The sequence below is a fragment of the Mirounga angustirostris genome, unplaced genomic scaffold, assembly GCF_029215605.1.
Source record: "Mirounga angustirostris isolate CCGP_5_RB_7025 unplaced genomic scaffold, mMirAng1.0.hap1 SCAF_1, whole genome shotgun sequence".
Taxonomy (NCBI): Eukaryota; Metazoa; Chordata; class Mammalia; order Carnivora; family Phocidae; genus Mirounga; species Mirounga angustirostris.
The window spans coordinates 46,666,261-46,692,984 of record NW_026991709.1 but is presented as its reverse complement, the minus strand read 5'-3'; the positions used below and the strand labels follow the sequence as shown (position 1 = coordinate 46,692,984).

Genomic DNA, 26,724 nt, shown 5'->3' with positions numbered 1-26,724 from the left:
TGACTCCTCTCTCACTCTTCATATATTAACAGGGAACAAATATTAATACAATTCTACCTCCATAATGTGTCTTCCCCCAGCCTTTTCCCTTCCTATTCCCCTCCATCCCCTCCAGCATGTACAGTCTATAGAATCAGGTACAATTTTCCCCATCTAGGCCCAGTCTACAGTCCCATTTCACCTGTCAAATACAACCTAATCTGAAGTCACTCCATTTTTCAACTGTTTCTGATTTCCTATCTCAGGGACACTGCCAAAAATATTCCCTCATCCTGTTGCCAAAAGTATTCCTTTACTCTAGAATGCCCTCCCATTCCTGCTATTAAAAATCCTAAGTCTTTAGAGGCCCAAGTCAAATGCTATTTTCTTCATGAAGCTCTTAGACCCCTCAATTGAAATTAACCTTTCTTTGACAACCTCATGGTGCTTTGAGATTAATTTGAGACACTCCTCTTGCTTACGTCCCACTATGCTATGATTGCCGGAAAGCAACTTATCTCTGTTTAGTGCTATCTACTGTTGAGGGCCTTGCATAGCACACACTCAACACATGTTAGCAGAATTGCTTTACTAAATTTTTTTCTTCAACTTGGAAGTCTTTATATCTGATGTATCCCCAGAACCTAGTGCTTCCAAAGAAGCCAAATCCTCCAAGCTGAACAATGTCTGCTTCTCCACCAACTGTACCATTAACTACCTTTTGTTCTTCTGTTTAATTCAAGATCAAGGAGGTATGCAAGCAGAGAATCCCAACACGGATCCCTAAACCAAAATCTACAGGCAACACCAAGCTTTTCCCTAAAGCTCCCACAGGGCCTATGGATAAGCCCAGTCACTACACTGGCTGTGGGAAGCTACACATAAGGACTGTCACCTCTAACACTTTTCTCCACATGGGAGGGAAAAGGTAAGTCATGCCAATGCACTATCTGGATACATCCACCTACGGAAACATCCGGAAAGCTAAAATTACCAGTATGAAGGCCAAAGAGGAAAGGTCATGTCTCTAAGAAATGGTGAAGCAGCAAAATGACAAATAGTTCATTCACAGGTTGCTGGACCTGGTGAATAGCATCCTGAAAGAGCAGCACATCTACATTTATTTTACCTATATGTGTGTATAGGCATATACATACAAACAGGCCAAATCCTTCCAATTCCTCATTCTACTTACAATCCAGCCCAAAGTTGGACCATCTATCATTAGCATGGGATAGGACTGAATTCATGAAAACAGCTCAAAAGTTTTCTGGTGAACTCAGAAGTAACTCTTTCATTTCACAGAACTTTATTGAATCATATTTTGCTAAGAAGATATGCCAGCAAGAATTCCTAATCTCCTTCAAGAAAATCAGATTATTTCCATCAAAATGGCAGGACAACCTAAATCATAATTTAAGGTCTAAAACTATGATTTCTTTACACCAGGAGAAGAAAAAAAAGTGGTAATTCTTAGTACATGGAAAAAAGAACAACAAAAATGAGTGATGGGTGAACACATCCTTTGTGTGACGGACCTGATAATCACTGGTGTAATATGCACACCTGACTGCGGGCACTTAGTCTTCTGTCTCACTTCTTCTAGTAAGTTGCCCCTCCTATATATGCCAGGCCATGGAATCATATTGCTAGGCTTATTATGAAAACCATTTTAGACGGGTATTTTTGCTTTCTAAAGCCATCAGGACATTTAAGAGTCAAAGGTCATTAATACTGAGATCTTTTAGGGAGATAAGAATCACTGTCCTAGGTGTTTAAAAAAAAAACAAAGACAAAAATATATCGTCTCATCAGACATTGTTTAATTACATTACTTCAATGAATCAGTGTTACAGAAAAACACAGTTGATTCAGCAAAAGACTCAAATTCCAATCCTAGCTTTTTACTCATTTGACAATGAGCTTGGCATTCATCAGTCTGAGCCTTGAGTTTCTCATATATAAAACAGGAGAACTGAGTAATTCCTTAGATTCCTTCCAGTTCTGATAACCCATGACTGAATTCAATCAGTCATCTACAAGGTGGGACTCAGGCCTCTGGCAGTAGTAAGCTGAAGTAATTCTTTTCATCACACTTAAAACTCTCTCATTGAGTTAAGAGAAAGGTATGTTTATAAATCAGTGTGGACAGAGCAACACAATGTTATAAGACAAGGCATTTTTTTTTTTTTTTTGAGAGAGAGAGAGAATGAGAGACAGAAAGCAAGAGAGGGAAGAGGGTCAGAGGGAGAAGCAGACCCCCTGTTGAGCAGGGAGCCCGATGTGGGACTCGATCCCAGGACTCCAGGACCATGACCCGAGCCGAAGGCAGTCGCCTAACCAACTGAGCCACCCAGGAGCCCAAGACAAGGCATTTTTGACATGACACAGTTATATTATACAAAGCTTCAGTCAGAAAGAAAAAAAATTCTGTGAAGAGCATGATGCAAGGTTCTCTGTGATCCTGCACTGAGAACTGGAGACATGATCCTGGAAGAAATCCTGGAAGGACAGTGCTTTAGCCAGCTATCCTGGGACTGAGCCAGCAGAGTAGGAGTAAAGGAACTGCCATTCTCCACACTCATCCAGCCAAGCCTGCTTCAATGTGCTCATGTCACTGTACAAATACCCCTGGACTCACTCGAATTTCAAGGAGGAGGAAAAGGAGCTGGAATTCTGGGTAGCACTGAGCAATGCAGCCAAAGAGAGGGATGACGTGCAGCAGTCCCAACAGGGAAGTGGCAGAGGAAGAAGATAGGGAAGGTCACGTGAATTAAAAGCCTGAAATGGAAAAGTCTAAGCTGAAAAGCAGTAGGAGAAATAGTGGGAGGAAGTGACAAAAAAAAAGGTGACGAAGTTCTAAGACAAACATACAAGAGAAACAGTTCAGAAGGAAGTGCAGGGTAGTAACAGGTGAATGGTACAGTGGGAACATGCGTAGGGTGCTTAGTGTGGTGCCTGCAATATGCAGGTAATGTTAAATGAACAGAGGATGAGTGAATGATGGAGAGAAGGACCATTCAGTCAAGACGTAAGTGAGAAAACTGCTAGGAGATGGCAGTGGTATTTGATAGAGGAAAAGCAGTTATGCCAGGTGACTGACATTCAAGACTGATAATTATGCTAATGGAAAGAAAAAAACACTGGACCTCCTAAAGTGGACACCAAACAGACTGAAAAGAAGCATAAAAGAGGAAAAACAAGCATGAAATACTCCCAGAAAAACAAAACACTGGGAACATTTTTACCTTGAAGAGCACAAAATATGTTGTATGTTGGACATTTTTAAATTGTTTTCTCCTAGGTTAGGAGACTTCTTACAGTACATTTTCACGCCAAGATGGCGTAAGTTCAGGAGAAAGCAAAAAAAAGAAGGACAAGGTACAAGATACAAAGTACTAAAAAAGAGTCGGAAAATAGCTACACTTCTATGGCAAGCAGCCGAAACCCATATTTAAATGGTAACAGTTCTAATCCCAAGAAGACAAAAATCTTTAAAATAACAAAGTCTATTTTAACTAGAGGATTACCAACGAAAAACCATGCTTATTTTAAAGCAATATGTAACACAATAAAAATGCATAAGTAGCTTAGAACTGGGAATACTATTTGGAGTTTAACACAATGGTGTTTGATCTATAACACAACTGAAACAAAGAATCCTGTTTCCTGAGAATAATCCTATTTCTGCAGAAATGTGGTTCCTCTAAAAAACAGTAAGAATAAAAGAAGCTATCCTAATTCTGGAGTTACTGTACTAAGTTTTTTAAAAGAAAGCAGATAAAAATCCAAGTGAAAAAAACAAATTCAATTTGTAACAAGAATTTTAATAACCTGATACTTTTCTGCTGGAGGGTTTCCTCAGCCCTTCATTTATTTAGCTGCAGTGATTTCTGAACTAATGTCCTTTTAACTACTTGAATAAAGTATCTGATTTTTAACAGAAATGTGACTGATCTAATATATGACTGATAATGATAGACTAAGTAATGGAGTATTTGATGTAAAATGCAATTCTCTCTGGGATATGTTTCAAATTCCTGTTCTAGGGGACATGGGACATACAACTCAGGTTCTGACACTGAATCTGGGGCAGGGGTATGCAAACTGCAGCCCGCAGATCAAATTCAGCCCACTGTTTGTTTCTGTATATCCTGCAAGTTAAGAATAGTATTTACATTTTTAAATAGTAGAAAAAAAATCAGATGATGAATATTTTACAAAATGTGAAAATTACATGAAAATCAAATTTAATTGTCCATAGATAAAGTTTTATTGGAACACAGCCACTCTTTTGTTTACATATTTATTATGTATGCTTGCTTTATGCCACAATGGCAGCGTTGAGTAGTGACAGTGACTGGACAGCAAAGCCTAAAATATTTACTACCTGGCTTTTTACAAAGAAAGTTTCTGATCTCTGGCCTAGTGTGAATTAGACTAGCAAGGAACTCAGGAACACGAGCTTAAGAGCTTAATCAACTAATTAAAAAAAAAAAAAACTAGTAATTTAAGAACTAAGAATTTTTTGAAAGCTGATGAAAACAGGGAAACTATATTTCAAGCTGTTTGTGACACATTTAGTAAAATGTATAATTCTATGAATGCACTAAAGTGTTCAACTAAAGAACATCAGATAAGAACAGGTCAAAGGATTTGTGCCACAAAACAATGTTGCTGTTGAATCTGAGAGGGAAAATGGAAGTTTTTCTAGGCCTTCCAAATTCCTGGTATTTTTCAAGAGATTCATAGACATTTAGCAAAATGATAGGAGAACTACTGTGCATGTAGTTGGAGAAAGATGTATATATTTGTACCTTTAAACACAATTGTTGTCAAGAACCACTTGTTTAATCACTTGTAAGAACTATTGAAATTGTATACAATAAAGTAAAAGTAGCCCATGAAGGTTCTCTGTGGGTCCATTTGTTACACAGTCTTCAAGTACAGAATACTGACTATTGATATAGCATGTGTCCTTTCTTCTTTCCTTGCTCTCACCTTTTAAAATTTATCCTGTCCCTGTTTTTCGCCCTTGAACATCTGTCTTAAAGTAACATTACTTGCATTTTGGTTGAACCACACTGATGTATAAATTCCACAATGTAAACATATGTTTTATCCTCTAATTCCACCACAGTGTCTAAAATAGGGCCAAGCATGAGAGTTCAATAAATCATTTTGAAGTTGATTCTTTGTTGTTTGTTATCAAAATGTACTACAAATATTCCAAGCCTGAATTCTACATGCAGAGGCAATGTTTTACTACTACTTTACATCTACTATGCATGCTGCCTATAGGTAAAATTAATACTGTAAAGGCCTAACTTTGGTGTGAGAAGAGGGGAAGAAACCAAACACTTGAATTATTCAGGTTTAAAAGATCCAAGGTATTCCTCTACTTCATCATTTCTAGGAGGAATTCAGCATAGATAAAGCAACGTGATTTGAAGGAGATGTTATAAAATGATAATACAACAACAACAAAAATGTTAAATGCTCATTTCAGCAATCTCAAACAAAATAATAATCACATTGATTCTAGGTAACAAAAGCTGTCACCATTAGGAAATATCAGCTCATTATAAAGCAGAAGTCTGTTTTCCCCTTTCAAAACAAAATTTATAAAACTAAATTCAAATATGGTTAGAATAAGGTTAGTAGACACAGTTATACAACAAGGATTTTCTATGTATTTTCAGAATGAGAGATGCAGTACCTGTCAAATCTGTCAAAAGCCTAAGCAAGATTTTGACAATTCTTCCAGTTAACTAAATTTCTTTAGATGTGGAACTCCTATGTTGAGGTCTTCAAGATGTGGCTACGAAACATTAACAATCAATTACTTAATGAACAAATTCTTAATGAGTGCCTTCCAAGGACCCAGATACTACTCTAGGCACTGACTATACAGCAAAGAACTAGATAAACAAATCCCTGCTCAAATGGATCTTACATTCTAGTGTGGGGGATCATACCAGAATGTAATAATTTAACAAGGCAAATAATAGTTGGTGATAAGGGCTCTGCTGAGAATTACCATAATGTGATACTGTAATAGAGCAACTAGATGGCTACTTTAGACTGGCTGACCAGGAAATGCTTCTCTTTTGGTGATGTCTGAACTGTAGTCTTAATGTTCTAAGAAAAGGCTAGCCATTTGAAATACAGGAGAGCCCAGAAAGAAAAAGGAACACCTATTGCAAAGGGCTAAGACAGAATGAACTTGGCCTACTGAGGCACAAAATAAAGGCTAGTGTGAGTGGAAGAGCATAAATTACAGGGGAGTAAGGGGTGGAAGATGTGGCAGATATCAATCCTGATGAGTAACCTGGGTTGTATTATACGTGTCAGACGGAAGCCACTGGAGGGTTTAGGCAGGAATGAGATCTGATCACTCAAGCTGCTAATTGAAGAACAGTCCAAATAGGGATAAGACAGAAACTGGGAGCCCTGTTAGGAGTTTACTGCAGTAGTTAAGGCAAATGAGGATGATAACATGTACTTTGATGGAGTTAACAGAGGAGAAAAATGGAAAAAAAAAGTATTCAGGATGACTTAGAGCTAAAGACAAGACTTAATAGATCAGACAGGATGGCCTTTGTTTGGGTAAGTGTTGGCTTTCATTTGCATTGACATTCCTAGTAAATAAGCAGACTTCAAGAAGACAGCCAGGTGTGTGAGTCTTGAGCTCTAGGATCAAGTTTGACTTCCTGGTGAAGATTGTTCTCAAAGCCCAATGATACCTGCTTATTTGTATCTCTGAGTAATCAGTGTTCTCTAGAAGAGTAAACTTTAGGAGAGCAAGAGTTAAGAGACACAATTTGACAACAATGATGTATATAAACAAAAGGGTTTATAAACTATGAGCCTCTTTTAATTGATAAAGGATTGTTATTTTAGAGATGAGATTCTTACCATTGATAATCAAAACAATTATCTTTGAGAAATTTAAGTGCACAGACTGGTTTCAGATTGCCTGCCTATGAATCACAGCCTCCCCACTTACCAACTAAATAACATTGGGCAAATCACTTAACCACTTAGTGCCTCAATTTCCTCACCTGTAAAATGGGGATAATAGTAACTATGTCATGGTGTACTTGTGAAGATTAAATGAGCTAGTACACATAAAGCAATCAAAATAGTATCTGGCACATAACCACCACTCAACAAATGCAAGTTAGTATTATTATCTACTGTCTCTCTATACTGTACATAGAAGTGTGTTCACACTTCATTTTTCTAGTTAGATGCTTGGTAAGAGATGAAATCAAAGATTCAGAATACGCTAGGGAAGCATATGAAAAACCCTCCTCAAAAAATAAAGGCTGAGAATTTGGCATATTGCTAAAACATCCTCTTTAAAAGTAAGCTGTAGGGAGGGGTGCCTGGGTGGCTCAGTCAGTTGAGTGTCTGACTCTTGATTTCAGATCAGGTCATGATCTCAGGGTCATGAGAGCAAGTCTTGCCAGGATCCGCGCTCAGTGGGGACTCTCCTTGAAATTCTCTCTCTCTCCCTCTATTCCTCCCCTGCTCAATCTCTCTCTAAATAAATAAAATCTTTTTTAAAAAAAAGTAAGCTATACATGTGCCAGTCATTCCTAAATCTCTTATCTTGAGCCTTGACCCAACCCTGAAGCTCCAGATTCATATACCTGTTACCTGCTGGACACTTGACTTGGTAACTTAATAGGCATATTATTGGAATAAAAAGGGAAAACAATCAATATTCTCTTCAGTAAGTGAATGATCAAGTGACCAACTCCAACTGCAAAAACTCATGGCTCTGCTCTACAAGTAACAAAATCTCTGCTGGGAATGACATTCTCAGTTTTCAAGCAATGTCCTGAGAAAGTGCCCAGTTTGGTCAAGTATGTGAAACCTCAGGCATTGTATCTATTCACTTTAGCATTAAGGTTTTGCAATTACAATTCTAATGCATGTATTGTTTACTATGAGTCACTTCAAATAATTTCTTAAGGTAAGCAGGGAATAAGGAAATAAGTAAAATGAAATGTCAGATGCCATTAAATGACTCCTAGGCTCTGTTACCTGAGCACACTGGCTGCACACTCTTCAGCAGACACAACTCTCAGTTGTCTTATCCTGGACCATGACTCCAATTACCAATAATGACGCCAATAGGGTGACATCCCAGGTAGACTAGGACAGTCCCAGAAAAATTCTAATAGCATGGCCTTTCATTCTTAAAGTATTTAATTGGGTGAGAAATTATATGTCTATCTACATACATGATCACCAAGAACTCTGTAGCATCTAGCACACATGCATGCATTTATTCAGCTAATATCTCCCAAACACCAGGTGCCAGGTCCCATGTTGGGCTCCAGTACAATGCAGGATTCTAGCACAAGAGTGTAAGTCCTGAATAGCCATAAGATGTATGCAAAAAAGGGTCATATGTAGATCAAGAGCTTTAGTAAGAGTCTATGAGTTACTTACCACATCTAAGACATGAGACAAGCAAAAACTACATTTCCTTAGACAATAAGTAGATAACTGGATATGTTAGACAGATGTTTTACATAGTGTGTGTCAGTGTTTGGGAATCTGTATGTTTGTATAGTTTGCTTTTAGAAAACATGCATAAGAATTCATTACCATGAATGTTGAGCCTTTGTTATAGATGTAGATTGCTGAATAAATGGCTAAATGCTTCTTGCTACTGTAAGTGTGAATGGAAAGCAGATGGAAAGGAAAGATGTTTGCTTTTATAAGCAAGTAGCATAGTACACAACAGAAATGAAGGCATCATTACAACTATCTTTCCTTTCTCTGACTTAAGGCACTATTTTTCCTATGACCTTCAAAAAAAAAATACAGTTCACACATTTTAGGCTGATCTTTCCCCCATTAACATAGGTAGAATCAGGAAATCTGAATTGGTTCAGTTGTGATTTCTTCTGAATTGGAAATACCATACAGATTATTTAGGCAAATCACTGACAAATAATCAAGCATATCTCAAGGAAGCTTACATGCTCACTATACTTAAAAGCAGTTAACAAAGCAAATGATCCTGATACATTTAAAGTCAGCAATTTTCAAATGTTAATCTTAGAGCTAGAAGGGATCTAAGAAGCAGGGTGACTCTAATATCTATCTTGATGGGAATCCTGGTAACTTACATGAAGGAGGCTACAGATCCAATGTTTAGAACTGTTGGTTAGTTAAAATTCATTTTACAGATCATGATACTGAGGCCCAGTAAAGCCACATTGTAATAGTGGATAAAGTATGACTTTGAAACTCAGGCACACTTGTGTAACCTCTTCCCAGATCTCTTCCTTGCTGTGTGTTTCTAAGAGCATTACTGAACTTTTCTCAGTTTCTCATCTATAAAAATGAAAGTAATTACTTATCTTTTAAACATGTTATGAAGATTAAATGAATTTGTGTTTATGAAAATATCTGGCACGTAATAGACAATACACGTTAATTTCTTTCCTTCTAGAGGGCGACTAACTTGAGAGACATATGGCTGGTAACAGGCAAGAGGCAGGGCTAGAATCAAGAAATAGGATCCCCTTTACCACTCAAAAGGAATTCAATTATTTCTTAAATGACTTCTATACTTAAATCACACCATAAAATATAGCTTTAAACACCTGAGTTGAGGGGGGCGGGAAAGGGTTATTAAAGTAAATGTGGAACACTACTGCCTGCAAGAGATATTTCCTAGAAACAAAGTAGCAACAGAGTCAGGAAGTTTAATGAAGAAAGTATTACACTGGCTACCTTTTTAAAAATGACATCTACTCAGTTTGTACCCGAAGGCTACCCTTCAGCAAACAATCCTGTAGATTTTTGCAGCTTTAATGGATACTTCACAACACATATTTCAAAATTAATGTTTGCAGCAAATATATTTGTATCAAGTGTCAATCATGTGCAGTGCCTGGTGGACTATATGACATGGATCAGACTTTGGTTTTGTCCTAAAAAAAATCTTAGAAACTGGTAGACTTTGAAGAATGATTAAAACACATAACTGTATATTAAGCTTCATGGAACTTGAAAGGTTCAAAGCCTGTGGTGAGGAGTTACTTAATGCTATCTACTTATGGATAAAATATCCACTGCATTGGCAGTGGGTACGCGTAGCATAGTAAGTTGTTTGAATTGTGTTAACTAAATTCTAGTCTTATTTCTGACACCAACTAGCTACGTGAACTTGTCAAGTTACTTGATATCTTTAGATCTTATATTCCTCTTCTATAAAATGGTTGAGTTCAAAAGGATGATCGCTATCTAAACCTCCTTCAGGCTTTAATAGTCCAAATAACACGATGATGATGATAGCAAGAAAAACCACAGCTTATATTTACCTCGCACATCTTATGTGCCAAGCACTGTGCTAAAGTGCATCATTTGTATTGTTTATTTAATCTTCATAACAATCTTATGAAATTGGATTATTCTTAATTTACAGATGGGGAAAAGGAGCCGAAACGGTATTAGAGGGGCCAGAGTCTCGATTTGAACAGAAGCAGTCTGAATCTAATCCAGGAGTTACCCTTAACCACTACGCCCAAACTCCCTGAGTTCACGAAAAATCTCTTATCTATTAAGAAATATGTAAAAGGAAAAGCTTGGGAAAAGGGTCGTTCCTGACAGGGGGCAGAGCTGAGTTAAAGTCACACTGCTTCCCCTAGTTATAAGGCTCTCGCACCACTTCCTCCGCTATGTTCGCGCGTTCCCACAGCTGGGCACACCACCGCGGGGCCAGACGCCGTGACCGCCAGAGGCTGGCGCGGGCTGAGGCTCACCGAAGGAGTGATGGTGGGGGGGTCAGGCAGGGTGGGTACCTGGGCTGCGGTCTGCTCCTGCAGGCTGGTTCTCCCACCACTCGTCTCCAAGATCGTCTGCCATCTCCAGGCGGGACTAGTTGTGAGCGGACCACCAAAGGAAAGCGGACAGTGGCAGGTATTCTCGCTGCCTCCAAGCCGGGAGGTCAGCGTTGGCAGCCAGCACGCGGAGCCCTTCCTCAGACACCGTCGCCTCCGCCCCACGGCGATGACGTCACACCTCCGCCCCGCCTCCCCAGCCACTGCGCCCATCTCGTCGCAGTTTCCATACAAGTGCTGCTGAGAAGGCTCTGTCCGGTAACTCAAAATAAATCCTCACAAAAGCGAAAAGACAAGAAAGCGCAACTCCCCCCAAAGGATTATTATCTTTTAAAGTAAGTTCTTTCAAAACTTTGTGTTTACTTTTTTTTTTTTTTGGCCAAAAAGCTATTGACGAAAGTGTGAAACAGGATGCTAAGACAATTTTTCTCTGTTCGGTTTCAAAGGACTTGTGCAGCGGGAGAAGACCAGAGCACGTGGTTCTGTTTTCGTTTGTGTCTGTGTTTTGGGGCGCCTGTGTGTCTAGTTTGCTTTGGGGAAACGTTGCGCAAGAATTCATGACCATGATTGTTGATCTTTGCTGTAGATTTGTGTACTGCTCTTTTTATATGGTATGGGTTAAGAAAAATGTTGATGGTCCGGAAGTGCTCGCCCAGGAAAGGACTCTAGTGATCCGGGGAGTTGAGAGTCGGTCTCCTTTACACCCTTCTCCACTGTGTTTTGTACCACATTTTGTGAAACAGGAGAAGCGAGTCAGTTGTTGCTTAACTACAGGTAAAAGACCTACAGTACTTCTTGTCTTACCTCCAACGTGAAGTGGCAGAGATAGGATTGATAGGTTATTGAGAAGGAAAGTTAGATAAAAAATACTAGTATGGAAGAGGAAGTGCCATGACCAATAAACATATGAAATGATGTTCTGTCTCCTACTAGCCTGGGAAATAAAAAAGAGACCTCAACGAGTTACTGTTTTTCATGCAGTAAATTGACAAAATTAAGGAAGTCTGACATTACCAAATTCTAGAGAGTACATGCATCAATGGGAATTCCTTCACCTTACTGGTGTGAATGTAAATTGGTAATACGCACTTGGAAAAGCAATTTGGCACAATTTGCAATAAACCTACACACCTTATGATCCAGCAATTTCCACTCCTAACAATACACACTTGGGAAACTCTTGGATACTATAGAATATTCACAGCAGCATTGTTAGTAATAGCAAAAAAGTGGAAACAACCGAAATGTGTTTCTATAGGAAAATGGGTAACTACATTATAGTATAGCTGTACAATTAAGCATAGGAAATGAATCAACACATGTAGTTACGTGGATATATTTTGGAAACATAATGCTGAGTTTAAAAATGCCAGATGTCATATTATAAAGTTCAAATACAGGGAAAACCAAAAGTTGTTTAGATCAAAAAGTACATATGTGATTTTAAAGAAAGAGAATGGCAAGCACAAAATTTAGGATATGGAGTAACCAGGAGATGGGATTAAGAAGCACAAAGTAAATGTAAGTTATTGGCAAATGTCCAATTTAGGTAGAGTAGAGAGTTCATAGACTATGTGCATTAAATTCTTATGCTTTATAATTTATAGATATGTTACATATATTTTGTGGTATTTAGTGATATTTATTTACATAATTTAAAAGATAAGGGAAAAATCCACTTATAGGAAAAAGACATTTTCAGTAGAGTTAAATTGGGTGCTATTTAAGAACTCACTAAGAATTCCAATTAATGACCCAACATCTCAAATGACACTCAAAGCTTCCAGACAGTTCTGCTGCCTTTCCCATGTGAGTTCACTTTCCCACTGTCCCTGATCTTATCCCAGGATCAGTCTTCCTCTTGTGCCCTGGATCTCAACCCCTTTTACCTTCTAACCTCTTTCACTTCAGCAAGTGGCAGCACCTCCTGGTTGCATTGTCATCTGATTCACTGGTAAGTTTGGAGGGATCTATCTCCAAAATATATCCCCAATCTAACCATTTAACCAACCTTCTCATCACTTCCGCCACTACAACCTTGGTGTAAGGTAATCATCTCTCTTCTGAGCCACTGTAATAGTCTTCTAACCTGCTTTTCTCTTGCGTTTCCTCTTGTCCCACCTCAGTCTTGCTTCCACACAGAAAATAGTCAGAATCATTATGTCACTCTCTTAAATGCTTTAGTCATCTCTTATCACACACCCACTCCCTAATCACTTCCTTGGGGATTAGAATTGCATCTTTCCTATTTCACCACTGTGGCCCTGTGGCCCTAGGACCACGAAAAGTACCTGGCACATGTAGACACTGACAATGTATAGATTGCCTAACTGAATTTGAAATTCCTTTACTCTGATTGTTTTACTTACCAAGCAACCTGATAAGTTTGTTTCCCAAGTCAGCTTCCTTTCTGGCGACAGATATAAAAAGTCAGCAACTAAGACCCCCAGCCAAATGCAACCTATCACCTATTTTGACCCAGTAAGTGAGGATAGTTTTTACGCTTTCAATGCATTGCTGAAAAACAACAACAAAATAAAACACACCAACAACCAGAAAGGAAGGAAGGAAGGAAGAAAAGAAAAGAAACATGCAACAGAGACTGTGTCCCTAATGTATTTATACCTGGTCCTTTACAGAAAAAAGCTTATTGACCCTAGATTATATTGACTAGCCAACCTAAGTTGTACATCCATTTAACTGTTCTATTGATCAGTGAATTGGCATCCTACTTTAGAAACTAGTCTGTTATAAAATTCTTTACCCCAGTATTTGATCACTTCATCTAACATGGAGAAGCTCAGGTTGAAAAATATCTTTATCTTCTTCCTCTTTCTGTATGATATCTAAATGAGTATTAAGAGAGTTTACAAGAGGAAGAATTCACTTCCCAGCAGGGTGCACTGAGAAGCCTTCATGAAGGAGGTGGTACTTGAACGACCTTATCAATGGATATTGATTGGCATGTTGTTTTGGACATGTCATTTAACCTTGCTGGGTTTCACTTTGCTCATAAAGGGAATAAATTAGATGATTCTTGAGTTCTCTTCCAACTCCATGCCTTAATCTTGACTATCCAACCAAGAATTCCAGATATTAGTGTTCATTAGATGCAAAGGATGTGATGGAACTACTGTTTTAGGAAAGCTAAATTGGTGTCAGCATGCAGGGTAGATAATAAATTTGAGCAGAACTTTCCACCTGGCATGGGTATGTTAAGATACTGATTCCCTCAGTCTTAGAGACAGGCAGAGCCCCTGGGCCAGTTGCTTCAGGTTGAAGGTAGCCTCATCTCTTCACTCCAGTGTTGAAAAAATATTGCTATTTTCTTTCTTTTTTTTTTTTTTTTAAGATTTATTTATTTATTTGAGAGAGAGAGAATGAGAGACAGAGAGCATGAGAGGGAGGAGGGTCAGAGGGAGAAGCAGACTCCCTGCCGAGCAGGGAGCCTGATGCAGGACTCGATCCCAGGACTCCAGGATCATGACCTGAGCCGAAGGCAGTCGCTTAACCAACTGAGCCACCCAGGCGCCCAAATATTGCTATTTTCTATGGGTGCCATGATGTAAAAAGGTTGGAGAAGACTGGATTAGAAGGGGGAAAAAAAAGTTTAAAGGCTGCATTGTGAAGGCTCACCATACAATGAAAAGAGTTTAATGAAGGCACGGGTTCTTTGTCCTTAAACCCAGTCTATATATATATATATGTACCTTAGGGAGTCCATGAACCCCTGATGATGTACTTAAACTTTTGCATCATGTGGACAATAATAACAGTAACAACAACAGCATGATTCAGGTACCTTTCTAAGCACTTTATGTCTTAATTCATCTAATTGTCATAGCTCCGTGAGCTACTACGCTGGATCAGATATTTTCCATTTACCATTCTCTACCCTTCTGTCACCTAGAAGGCTGATGTAAACCTCCCCTAAGTTCTGATTTCAGATTTGGGTTCAGCAAATTGGAGGCATCAGTAAGAAATCAAAGGATGAGAGAAAAATAACTCCTTATGTTGTTCTCTTTTCGGGGCTGGGACTAGGGTGCCATAAGCAGGGGCCTAGGATACAAAATTTAAAGAGGCACTCACTCTCAGGCTGGCTCTTGGGTGAACCTGAGAACGAGTGCCTCCTAAATGTTCTGCTGGATGTACTTGCTTGCTTTACACTAGTCCTTGCCCTCATCCCTCCACTGGAGGCCAAGGCTCCCTCAGACTTAAGGGTAGTAATGGCTCCCCACCATTACCAGCCCTTGGGTTTTATACCATCTTTTGTTTTCCTAACCCTACCTCGTCTGCATAAATACTCCCTTTACCAATTTTTTTTTCAATTGTACAACTTAAAGGATTCATTTTTTTTCCTACTTGGACCCTAACTGATAGATTTACTGCCTTAGTTTAGGTTCCCCTAAAAGTAGAGCATGGATGCAAGTAGTTTATTTGGGATGTGATCTGGTGTGGGGGAGGGGGGCAGAAATAAAGACAGGGAGAGTGAGATAAGGAAGGAAGGATGACTATTAAATTGGTTGTATAACTGGCTCTTTATCCTATTAGGGACCCTCTGAGAAACAATGTAGACTGTGCCTTGGAGTTATGCTCAGGAAGAGGATATCCACTAACTGCCATCCACCATTGGTTAAGGGTTGTCCCCAGGGATTTGAATTTCCAGATACTCCCAGGCTATGCTGCCACTGGAGAAAGCCCAGAGGCAGAAGAGCAGAGTTACATAACTCAGCATGCTTGAGGTGGAATGCTGGCAGCTGCCCAGAACTTTCCTCCATCGGCGGACTGGTTTCAAAGTGGGCTGAGGGACAAGAAAAGCATCTGCTTCACATTTGTACTGTTAGTCTCTCTACTTTATAGATGGTGAAACTAAAGCATGGGCAATTAAGTAACTTGCTAGAGTCACCCATCCAGTAGGTGGTTTCCCATCTGCCCATGGATTTCATAACTCTCAAAGTAATATGTGACCCAAAAATGACCCACATCCACTGGACTAGGAAAAAAACAGTATAGAAAAAAGGAAGAAATGAAGTGAGGAACATCACCATCAATTTGTGAAAATGGTTTGGAAATAAAATGGTGAGGAAAAGAGGACAAAAAAAAATAGTTTCAAGTCCTAAAAAGTGAAAATCTGATATCATCTTTGAGGAAACTAGCAAAACAAAAATGAGGGAACAGTTTGGGGGTGAAATGATGAGTTAATGATTCATCATTAACTTAATCTCCAGCTCCTTTCCCCTTCCTGGAAAATGGGGAGTGGGGCTGAAGGTTTCAAGCTTTGAATTATGACTTGATCTTTCTGGTGACCAGCCCCCTCCAGGAGCCCACCAAGTGGCACTTTATTAGAAAAAAAGACTCTCCTATCATGCAGGAAATTCCAAGGAATTTAGGAGTTCTGTGTCAGGAACCAGGGTCAAAAACCAAATATTAGAAAAAAAGATGCTCCTCGTGCCCTTATCACTTAGGAAATTCCTATGGTTTTAGGAGCTCAGTGCCGGGAACTGGGGACAGAGACATTGTCCTTTTATTCAAACTGCCCTCTTTCATTATAACTTTGAAGCAATACTGTGAGAACCCTGCTCCATTTTCCCTTGGTTCATGTCTAAGCTTCCTTGCAGCTGTGGTAGACCATTTTCGTCATGCTGACAGCTTCCTTCCCTGAATATCCCCACTGTCTGCTTCTCTGGCACCATGGGAGCTTGCTGAGCCCAAGATTTAAAGAAGTTATAGAACTTTTGGGACTTCATCAAGATAAAGAGCTTCTGCACAGCGAAGGAAACAGTCAACAAAACAAAGAGGCAACCCACAGAATAGGAGAAGATATTTGCAAATGACACTATAGATAAAGGGTATCCAAGATCTATAAAGAAATTCTCAAACTCAACACCCAAAAAACAAATAATCAAGTCAAAAAATGGGCAGAAGACATGAACAGACACTTCTCCAAGGAAGACATACAAATGGCTAACAGACACATGAAAAAATGTTCATCATCATTAGCCATCAGAGAAATTCAAATCAAAACCACACTGAGATACCACCTTACACCAGTTAGAATGGCAAAAATTGACAAGGCAAGAAACCACAAATGTTGGAGAGGATGTGGAGAAAGGGGAACCCTCTTACACTGTTGGTGGGAATGCAAGTTGGTAAGCCACTTTGGAAAACAATGTGGAGGTTCCTCAAAAAGTTAAGAATAGAGTTACCCTATGACCCAGCAATTGCACTACTGGTGCAATTTACCCCAAGATACAGATGTAGTGAAAAGAAGGGCCACATGCACCCCAATGTTCATAGCAGCAATGTCCACAATAGCTAAACTGTGGAAGGAGCTGAGATGCCCTTCAACAGACGAATGGATAAAGAAGATGGGGTCCATATATACAATGGAATATTACTCAGCCATCAGAAAGGATGAATACCCACCATTTGCATCAACATGGATGGAACTGGAGGGGACTATGCTAAGTGAATAAGTCAAGCAGAGAAAGACAATTATCATATGGTTTCACTTATATGTAGAACATAAAGAATAGCATGGAGGACATTAGGAGAAGGAAGGGAAAAATGGGCCAGAAATCAGAGGAGGACACGAACCATGAGAGACTATGGACTCAGAAACAAACTGAGGGTTTCAGAGGGGAGGGGGTTGGGGTGATGGGTTAACCCGGTGATGGGTATTAAGGAGGGCACGTATTGCATGGAGCACTGGGTGTTATACGCAAACAATGAATCATGGAACACTACATCAAAAACTAATGATGTACTGTATGGTGACTAACAACATAAAAAAAAAAAAAAGTTAATCCTCCCAAGGGCAACTCTCAACCAAAGGGGAATAGGCATTAGTAGATAACTGTTCCAGGTTCTCTGTCCTGTATCTTTTTCTTTTATGTATGTATGTCCTTTATTTATTTATTTATTTATTTATTTATTTATTTATTTAAGAGAGAGAGGGAGAGAGAGAGAAAGCACAGAGGGAGAAGCAGACTCCCTGCTGAGCAGAGAGCCTGACTCGGGGCTCTATCCCAGGATCTTGAGATCATGTACTTGAGCCAAAGGCAGATGCTTAACCAACTGAGCCACCGACGTGACCCTTTCTGTCCTTTTTCTGAGATATACTTTGTATAGCTTCTTAAAGTGTCCCAAGATGGACACTTTATTGTCTTTTCTGTGTTTCCTGTCTTTTTCCCACTCTCTTACTTGTGCTTCCTGAGATCACCTCCCACATAATCTATCTGTACCCAAGTCTCTTAGGGTCTGCTTTGGAAACAACCTAAACGAGGATAGTTGGAATTCGAAATACCCTAGAAAGCAGACCCTCAAGACAAAATTTTGGAATCTGTTTACTCACTGATCAGATGGCAACAAAGATGATTGGTAGTGGTTAAACAAAACAAAACAAAAAGGCCTCTGGTGTACTGTAGCATCTCAATTCTTAAGACACAGTGACTTTATCTGTGGTAGATTAGGATGAGGTACAACTTGAAGGGGGAAACTTGTGTGTGGTAGCTTAAAAGATACGGGGCAATTGTAATTATAGAGATTGTGGAGTTGGCTGGTTATTGTTAACTACTCTAAAAGCTTTAGGGAAAGAGAATGACAGGTTCTTACCAATTCTGAACATGCTGAGAAAGCCAGAAATTCTCCATGGCATTGTTTAAAGAGCTCTTTATCTTCTGCAACCAGAGGCCATACTGTACTTTGTTTTGTTTTGTTTTGTTTTAAATTTCAGAGAGAGAGTGAGCATGAGCAGGGGGTGGAGGAGAGGAGGAGAGGAAGAGGAAGAAGCAGGCTCCCTGATGAGCAGGAAGCCTGACATGGGGCACAACCCCAGGACCCTGGGATCATGACCTGAGCTGAAGGCAGATGCTTAACTGACTGCAGGCGCCCTGGCCATACTATACCTTAAATTCAGCCCAGAATTTGATTCAAAGGGTGTCAGAGCTATAAAGAGATTGAATGCACAGGCTGACATGTTTCCTGTGCTAATGTCAAGTCCTAAAAGGGAAGAAGAGAGACTCTGAGACTGAGATGGGGACATTTGGGCAGGTGTGGTTGAGGTCTCTGAACCCCTGGATTCCTGAGCTTTCTGGGAATACAGAGAAGGGTCTTTTCCCCCTTGCTGGAGGAAAGAGGCCTCCCATTACCTCGACAGCATTCAAGGCCTTGTCTTAGTTGCCTCACAAGATGATGTTGAGCCCTTACCTTCCCTCATCGTTCTTCACCAAGAACTAGGGTTAGACCTCAGCACAGATAGTGAAAAGTATAATCTCTAGTACACAAGAAAATTATTTATTCATAAGAAAAGCCACAGATTAATATATCAACAGAAACCAAGAATTTTGTAAGGTAATGGATCTTGAGAGTCTTGGACCAGCACTGTGTAAAGCTGGGTAGAAAAGAGGTTATTGATAGGGGGACACTCTCCAGTGGCTGACGATTTAACTTTTTAGTAAACTTGAAGCTTGGACACACTGGTAATCTACAGTGAAGGAGATGTAAGAACTGCCATGACAGATTATTAAAGAAATGGTCAGGACGCTCAGAGTAGTGGGCTTCTTAGAATGGATTTATTTTGTGTGACCAGAGAACCTACCAGCTGACTGTTCCCTGGGAGAGCCTAGAAGACATCGTTTCACTAAAGCAGTAAGATTGCAGTAGTGAGTAGGTATTAACATAGTTGATGGACTCAATGGTAACTGTTCTGTGCAGGCCAGAGATAACCGTAGAAGATACCCTAGTGTCAGTGAGTGAGTGATAGAATTTCGGAATAGCAAAGGTAGTTGGCAGCACTTCGCCATCAGAAGCAAATGTAACAATCAGTCAGGGATCCTTAAAATGTAGGGGATCTGTGAAATTCCACAGGCCACGGGTATTCCTAGGGGCAAGATAGAGTAGAAGTTAATGAGGATCTTGATTAACCTACATAACAACAACGGAAACAACCACAATTAAGAAGTGGTGAGCCGAAGGCAGATGTCAAGTGCCAAATGGAAAAACATGATCCCTGGACCTGTTTCTAGATATGAGCCAGTTCTCAAATCCAAAGCCTGTTGATTAAAGGGAATATGGGTCCTGAGGAAGTTCTCTGCAATACCATCAGTGTATACACTATGTACTCATATCTTTTCCAATGTAACCTGTGGCCTTTCTTCAGAGTGATGGTACACTGGAGAAATGGAAGATACCCAGCTCTTTCAAGGGCTTTTAGATACAGGGTGAATTGATGCAGGGAATCCTATAACCTCCCATTAGAGTGGAGCATATGGGGCAAGGTAATAGAGGCCTGGCCCAGATCTGTGTCTTGGTGGCTCCTATTTGTTTGTGGTTATCTCTCCAGTTGCTGAGTGTATAATCAAGATGGATATACTGAGCAGCTGGTAGAACCATCACACTGATTCTCTGTTCTATGAAGAACCATTTGTGTAAGAAGAACCAAGTGGAAGCCTCTGAAACTGCCTCCCTCCATTCCACTCCTCAGCAAAAATAGTAAACAGAAACTCTATCTCACTCCAGTGGAAATGCAGACATGAAGGCTGCAGGAAGTTTGGGTTACCAGTATGGTGCCCCCAAACCAGATGGACCATGGATATGATGGACTACCATAAATGTAAATAGTAGATGCAGTCATAGCGTCTACACCAGGTGTTGATCTTTGGTTGAATCTATCAACACAGCCTCTAGCAATTGCTTTGTAATTTTGATCTGGCAAATGTGTTCTTTTAAATCTCTACTAGGAAAGAAGATCAAGAGCAGTTTGCATTCACTTGGGAAGATTGAGTTCATATTCACTCAAAACTGTGAATGCTGTCCTGCGAATATTCTCAAGGCTGGTAACTCTCCTGTTCTGTGTCATAATTCAGTTCAAAAGGACTTTGATTATTTTACTCTTCCTCAAAACATCACATTGATCATATCAATGATCGTATCATATCAATGACATAGTATTAATTGGATCTGGGAGCAGGAAATGACCAGTACTCCAAGTGCCCTAGTAAAATACATGTATGCCCAAGGGGGAGATATAAGTTACAGATGTTCAAGAGCCTGCAACATTTATCACATTTTTAGGAGTGTGGGTATCTGAGGCATGCCTGAGTATCCCCTTCAAGGTAAAGGAAAAGTTCTTGCATCTTTCGTCTCTTACCACTAAGAATAGAAACAATATTTGATGCACTTTTGGATTTTGCAGATAGCCTACGCCACACTTGTAAACACTGCTCTAACCTATTTATCAGGTGACTCAAAAAGCATTTATCAGGAGGTGCCTGGGTGACTCAGTCAGTTATACGTCCGACTCTTGATTTCGGCTCAAATTGTTAATCTCAGGGTCGTGAGATCGAGCCAGCATTGGGCTCCCCACTCAACAGGGAGCCTGCTTGAGATTCTCTCCCTCTGCCCCTCCCCCCTCTGTGTGTGCATGCTCTCTCTCTCTCAAATAAATAAATCTTTAAAAAAAATGCTTTAAGGGGTGCCTGGGTGGCTCAGTCGGTTAGGTGTCTGCCTTCAGCTCAGGTCATGATTCCAGGGTCCTGGGATCTAGCCCCACATCGGGCTCTCTGCTCAGCAGGGAGTCTGCTTCTCCCTCTCCATCTGCCTGCTGTTCCCCCTGCTTGTGCGTGTCTCTCTCTGTCAAATAAATAAAAAATCTTTAAAAAATAAATAAAAATTTAAAAAATGCTTTTTAAAAAAGAAAAAAAAAGGGAATTTATCAGATGCCAGTTAAGCTAGGTGACTCAAAAGGCTACCAGTTTTTTTTAAAAGATTTTATTTATGAGAGAGAGAGAGATCACGAGCAGGGGAGAGGGGTAGAAGAAGCAGACTCCCCACTGAGCAGGGAGCCCAATGCGGGACTCGATCCCAGGACCCCGGGATCATGACCCGTGCCAAAGGCCGACTCAACCCAGTGAGCCACCCAGGCGCCCCAAGGCTACCAGTTTTGAGAAAAGAGGATCCAGCAGCAGTTCCAGGTTGTAATACAAGCTGCTCTTGCACTCAGTTCATAATGATGTGGCAGATCCCTAGGTGCTAGGTGACAGATGATGCTGTAGGGAATCTGGCTGGACCTAAAAGGAGAATCAGCACAAACTCCTAGAGTTCGAGAGTAAAGCCATGCCTTATACAGCTCAACCATTCAAAAAGCAACTGCTAGCATGATACCTAGCTTTAGTAGGAACTGAACATTTGACAATGGAACATCAAATGATTATATGAACAGAGCTTCCCCTTCAGGACCTGGGTTTGGTAAGGTCGGGTGCACACATCAACAGCTACTGAACAATAGAAATGGTTTACATGAGATCACATCTAAGCAGGCCAAGAAGTCATAAATAAGCTATATGAACAGTTGGCCCAGGTCTCCATGTCTCTTGTATTCCTCAGCTTACACCTGTGGCCTCATGGGGTGTTCCTTATGACCCGCTGATGATAAGAGGAAAATACTCAATACTGGTTCAAGCTTGGTATGTTGGTGGAACTGACAATGGTAGATGATAGAACTGCTACTGTACTACCATCCCACTTGGGGAGCGGCCATAAAGGACAGTGGTGAGGACAATGGGCAGAGCTTCAAGATGTACATTTAACCATCTCCTTTTAATGGAAAGAGAAGGAGTCTGAGATAAGGATAAACAGTCTTGAGCAATAGAGAATAGTGTGGTTGAGTTGGTCAAGGGCCTGTAAGAGATTATATTTGAAGTTCAATAGCAAAGAGATCTGGGAAGAGGCATGTGGAGGGACCTAAGGGAGTGGGCAAAGGTGTGTGGATTTTTGTGTCCCATATCTAGGTCCACCAGAGAGTATCTACCACAGACAAGGCACTAAGCAACCAGGTGGACATATGGCACATTGTATTTTCCAGAGATAGCCACCAATATTTCCCATCTGGCATACTTTCCTTACAGTGACCTTGACACTCATACCTTGAGAGGTTCATGTGGAACCCAGGTGTCATGCTATAAGAAAGCCCAAAGTAGCCTTCACAGAGAGACAACATGGAAACATATGTAGGTATTCCTGCCTACAGATCAGCTGAGGTCTCTGCCAACAACAGCATCAACAACCAGACCTATAAGTGAAGATACCTCCTGGTGATGCTACGCCCCAGTTGTTGATTCACCCTCCATTGTAGCCCTAGACATCACAGAGCAGAGAGAAACCATCCCCACTATGACCTCTACAAAATTCCTGACCCACTGAATTCATGGTAGAAAAAACCTGCGAGTGGAACTGCTGTTTTTCCTTCGGCCATGAGAGGGAGATGTTGTTCCTTGGGGACCTGCATGTTGCTACAACCATGCTCGCTTCCCTTCTAACCCAGGCAGGATATCTGCCTAGAGCGGCAGTGAAATTTCCCTTTCTTCCCACAGGCTTGGTAAGGCCAGGTGGCTGAAGTAAAATTTAATTTTGTTTCTTTCATATCTTGAGTATGTATGGGTTCTATAAAGATCCCTTCATTTATAGGAAGAAAAACCCTATCTTTAACTTACCTTTGGAACCATAAGTCATGCATGTTTATGCTTGAAAAAGAAAGGAACCTTAATTCTAGAGTGCCCTCTGGGGCCACTGGATGAAAGTGGACTGTCTGGCAGCCAGGTCTTAATTCCTTACAAGGTAATATTCACTGAAGTAGAGAAGGGGCAGTTAAGTGGCAGTCCCCATAGAGGTCTGCAGAACTTGCCTGGCAGAGGCTGGAACTTGCAGTTTCTGGACCACCATGCTTAGATTCCTTACCCACTTGGTGAACACTGTGGTAAACTTGGAGGTAAGGGAGGCTGTTGGAGGTCATTTCCAATTCTCTTCTATATCATGGGCTATTCCTATTAGCAGGTGGTTTTCCTTCTAGTTTTTTTTTTTTTTTAATTTTTGAAATTGTGGTAAAATGAACGTAACATAATGTTTGCCATCATAGCCATTTTTAATGTATTGAGCGCCATTAAATACATTCATGTTGTTATGCAGCTATCCCCACCACTGATGACAGAACTCTTTTTGTCTTGCAGAATTGAATCTCTGTATCCATTAAGCAATAATTTCACATTACCACCTTCTCCAGCTCTGGGCAGCCACCCTTCTATTTTCTGTCTATGAATATGACTAGGTACCTTATATAAGTGGAATCATACAGTATTTGTCCTTCTGTGCTTGGCTTATTTCTCTTAATATAATGCCCTCTAGGTTAATCCATGTTGTGGCATGTGTCACAATTTCCCTTTTTTTTTTTTTTAAGACTGAATAGTAGTCAATTGTATGTATATACCACATTTTGTTTATCCATTCATCCAGCAGTGGACATTTGGGTTGCTTCCATCTTTTAGGTATTGTGAATAATGTTGCTATGAACATGGATGGACAGATATGTTTGAATCCTTGCTTCCAATTCTTTTGGGTATATACTCAGAAGTGGAAATGCTGTATCATATAGTGATTTTACTTTTTATTTTTTGAGGAACCGCAATACTGGGTTTTTTTTTTTTTTAAGATTTTATTTATTTATTTGACAGAGAGAAACACAGCGAGAGAGGAAACACAAGCAGGGGGAGTGTGAGAGGGAGAAGCAGGCTTCCCACCGAGCAGGGAGCCCGATGAGGGGCTCGATCCCGGGACCCTGGGATCATGACCTGAGCTGAAGGCAGACGCTTAATGACTGAGCCACCCAGGCGCCCCCCGCAATACTGTTTTTCATAGTGGTTGCCCAATTTTACATTCTCACCAGCAGTGCACTGGGGTTCCAATTTTTTCACATCCTCGCTAACACTTATTGCCTGCTCTTTTTTTTTCAATAGTAGCCATCCTAATAGGTGCCAGGTGGTCCCTTTAGTTTTTAAAGCCACATATATCTGCCCTCTTACCTCCTAAGAGATTTGCTAGAATCTGTCGATATAGTCTTCTGGTAGCCGGCTGTTTCTGTTGTTTTTGGTAATGACAACACCTATGAAATATCTGAGGACTTGGTTATCTCTCCTTCTCTTTTGAGGCAAGCTAATAATCTGAGCCCTCAGTGGTAGTTGCTTAGATAGGTGAGAACTTTTATCTTCTGCCTTGAGGCAATAAGGTGTAATAGCTCAGAATGTGGACTATGAAGCCAGATGCTTGGGTTAAAATCCTGGCATTGCCATTTATTAGATCTTGGACAAGTTACTATGGCACAGTTTCTTTAGCTATAACATGAAGCTAATAACAGAGTTACTATGAGGAGTAACTAAGTTAATACATAAAAACACTTAAAGCAGTTTCTGGTACATGATTGGCACTCGGTCTAATAGTAGCAATTTTTACCCCTCTGTAGCACACCCTACTACTTCATCCACTCTCCCAACTATTGTAGAAGATGTTTACTATTATTACTTACTATTTTATAGGCACAAAAGCTGAAGTTTAGAGAGGTCAAGGTGACCTCTCTCAAGGTGACCAGCTGGTAAATAGGAATTGAGATTTGTTCTTTGAGTCTGACCACAAAGCCCTTTCCTAACATGTTCTATATCGATGGCTCTGGTTTGGTAGAGCAAATGACAAGGACAGCTTCATCTTTGATGGGGAAAGGCAACTATTATTACTAGTAGACCACTGGGGAGACTGGTAAAGTAAACATTCCATCAGCTTTCCCCCATTGTGTCTCTCATCCCATGACTAAAGAGCAGATGTGAACACTGCTGCCAGCCACTCACTTGTTAGATGAAAAGTGACTTGGCCATGCTTATTACAAAATTAACTTTTAGGTCTTGGTGGTTTTAAAAAGACATGTGAAATGTAAGTCTCCACAGGATTCATACACTTTAATTTACAAGCGCTTTTGATTCTAATAAAAATCTATTTTTACTTGCAGTAAGATAGTAAAGAAAAAAAAAATCTCTGGAAAGGTTCTGGATGCCTTAAAGGAAAATTTGATTAGATGGTCCTGTTTTTCAGTAACACAGATGAGAAACTTCTGAATACCTTGTTAAAATGGAATGATGTGCCCCACTTTTGATTTAAATTCCATTACACTTATCTCCAGGAATTAGCAAAAAAAAGTTTTTCTGACAATAAAAATCATTAAGAGCTTTTTGATATCCTAAAAAATAACGTGTTTGAAGATAAAATTTATCCTGATATCAATATTGGTTTTGAAAATGAAAGAAAGCATCAGAAATTCTCTGTAACACTGTGCTAAAAGAAAAATAATCTTAAGTCTTACTCCATAGATATTTTTCTTCTTCATGATAGGGAATGGCATGACCATTTGTATTTTTAGAGTCATGAAGACCATTAAGGAGAAAGCTTTTCTGAAATATAGTAAATCATGATTGATTTGCATTCTTTGTTGGCCCTGTATACTTAGAATTCATTGTAATTCCATAGGGATTGGGAGGATATTTATCTTTGCTATATCTATTATGAGGGATTTGTTAAATAAATTCTTGCAGTAAGAAAAGGAGGATATTTTAAAGCAATTTAATGATTTTTGTCTGCAAATGGTGCTACTAATTTCAAGTTGGTCTTTTTCTCCCTTATTATGGTAGGCCACCATGTCTCTTCCCAAGCTCATGGATCCACTTTTCATCTCCCTGCCAAATACACTTGTGGAGTACAGGCATCTTCCTCCAACTATCAGGGAAGTCCCATAAGTCTATAAATAAACTGAGTGTCTTCATTTCCCTGCTTGGAGCAGGCACGGCTAGTGGATCACCAGTTTTTGTCCAGGGAACCATCCCAGTCTTCCAGGTGTATCAGTGAGAAGAAACCACCTTTAGGCCAAGCTTCCTTCTCCTTCATAAGGCCATTCTGGGCTTGACCCCAACATCAGCTCAGTCTTTCAACTGTCTCTTTAGTTTTCCATTCTTCTTTATTCCATTTCCTTGTCCTTGAAATAGCTCCATTGTTTTGCAGTCCT

The 26,724-nt window shown here is 40.1% G+C and overlaps 2 protein-coding genes across 8 annotated transcripts in view; one reads left to right on the top strand and one right to left on the bottom strand.

Annotated features, from left to right (window-relative positions):
- FILIP1L (filamin A interacting protein 1 like) overlaps window positions 1-10,559 on the top strand; it is a 300,285-nt gene extending 289,726 nt beyond the window's left edge. For 5 of the 6 annotated variants that reach the window (XM_064584418.1, XM_045902743.3, XM_045902744.3 and 2 more), the window contains 2 exons: window positions 723-907; window positions 10,436-10,559. In XM_064584418.1, coding sequence (XP_064440488.1) covers window positions 723-907; window positions 10,436-10,547 — 297 coding nt within the window. In that variant the 3' untranslated portion in view covers window positions 10,548-10,559. Of the gene's footprint in view, window positions 1-722; window positions 908-1,284; window positions 4,888-10,435 lie in introns of those variants that run through there. The other variant, XM_064587904.1, reaches the window with a different exon arrangement.
- The window catches only part of CMSS1 (cms1 ribosomal small subunit homolog), a 380,673-nt gene extending 369,654 nt beyond the window's left edge, over window positions 1-11,019 (bottom strand). Inside the window, exon 1 of one of the 2 annotated variants that reach the window (XM_045902745.3) lies at window positions 10,812-11,019. In XM_045902745.3, the coding sequence (XP_045758701.1) occupies window positions 10,812-10,875 (64 nt within the window). In that variant the 5' untranslated portion in view covers window positions 10,876-11,019. Of the gene's footprint in view, window positions 1-10,772 lie in introns of both variants that reach the window. The other variant, XM_064596628.1, reaches the window with a different exon arrangement.
- Window positions 11,020-26,724: the final 15,705 nt, after the last annotated feature.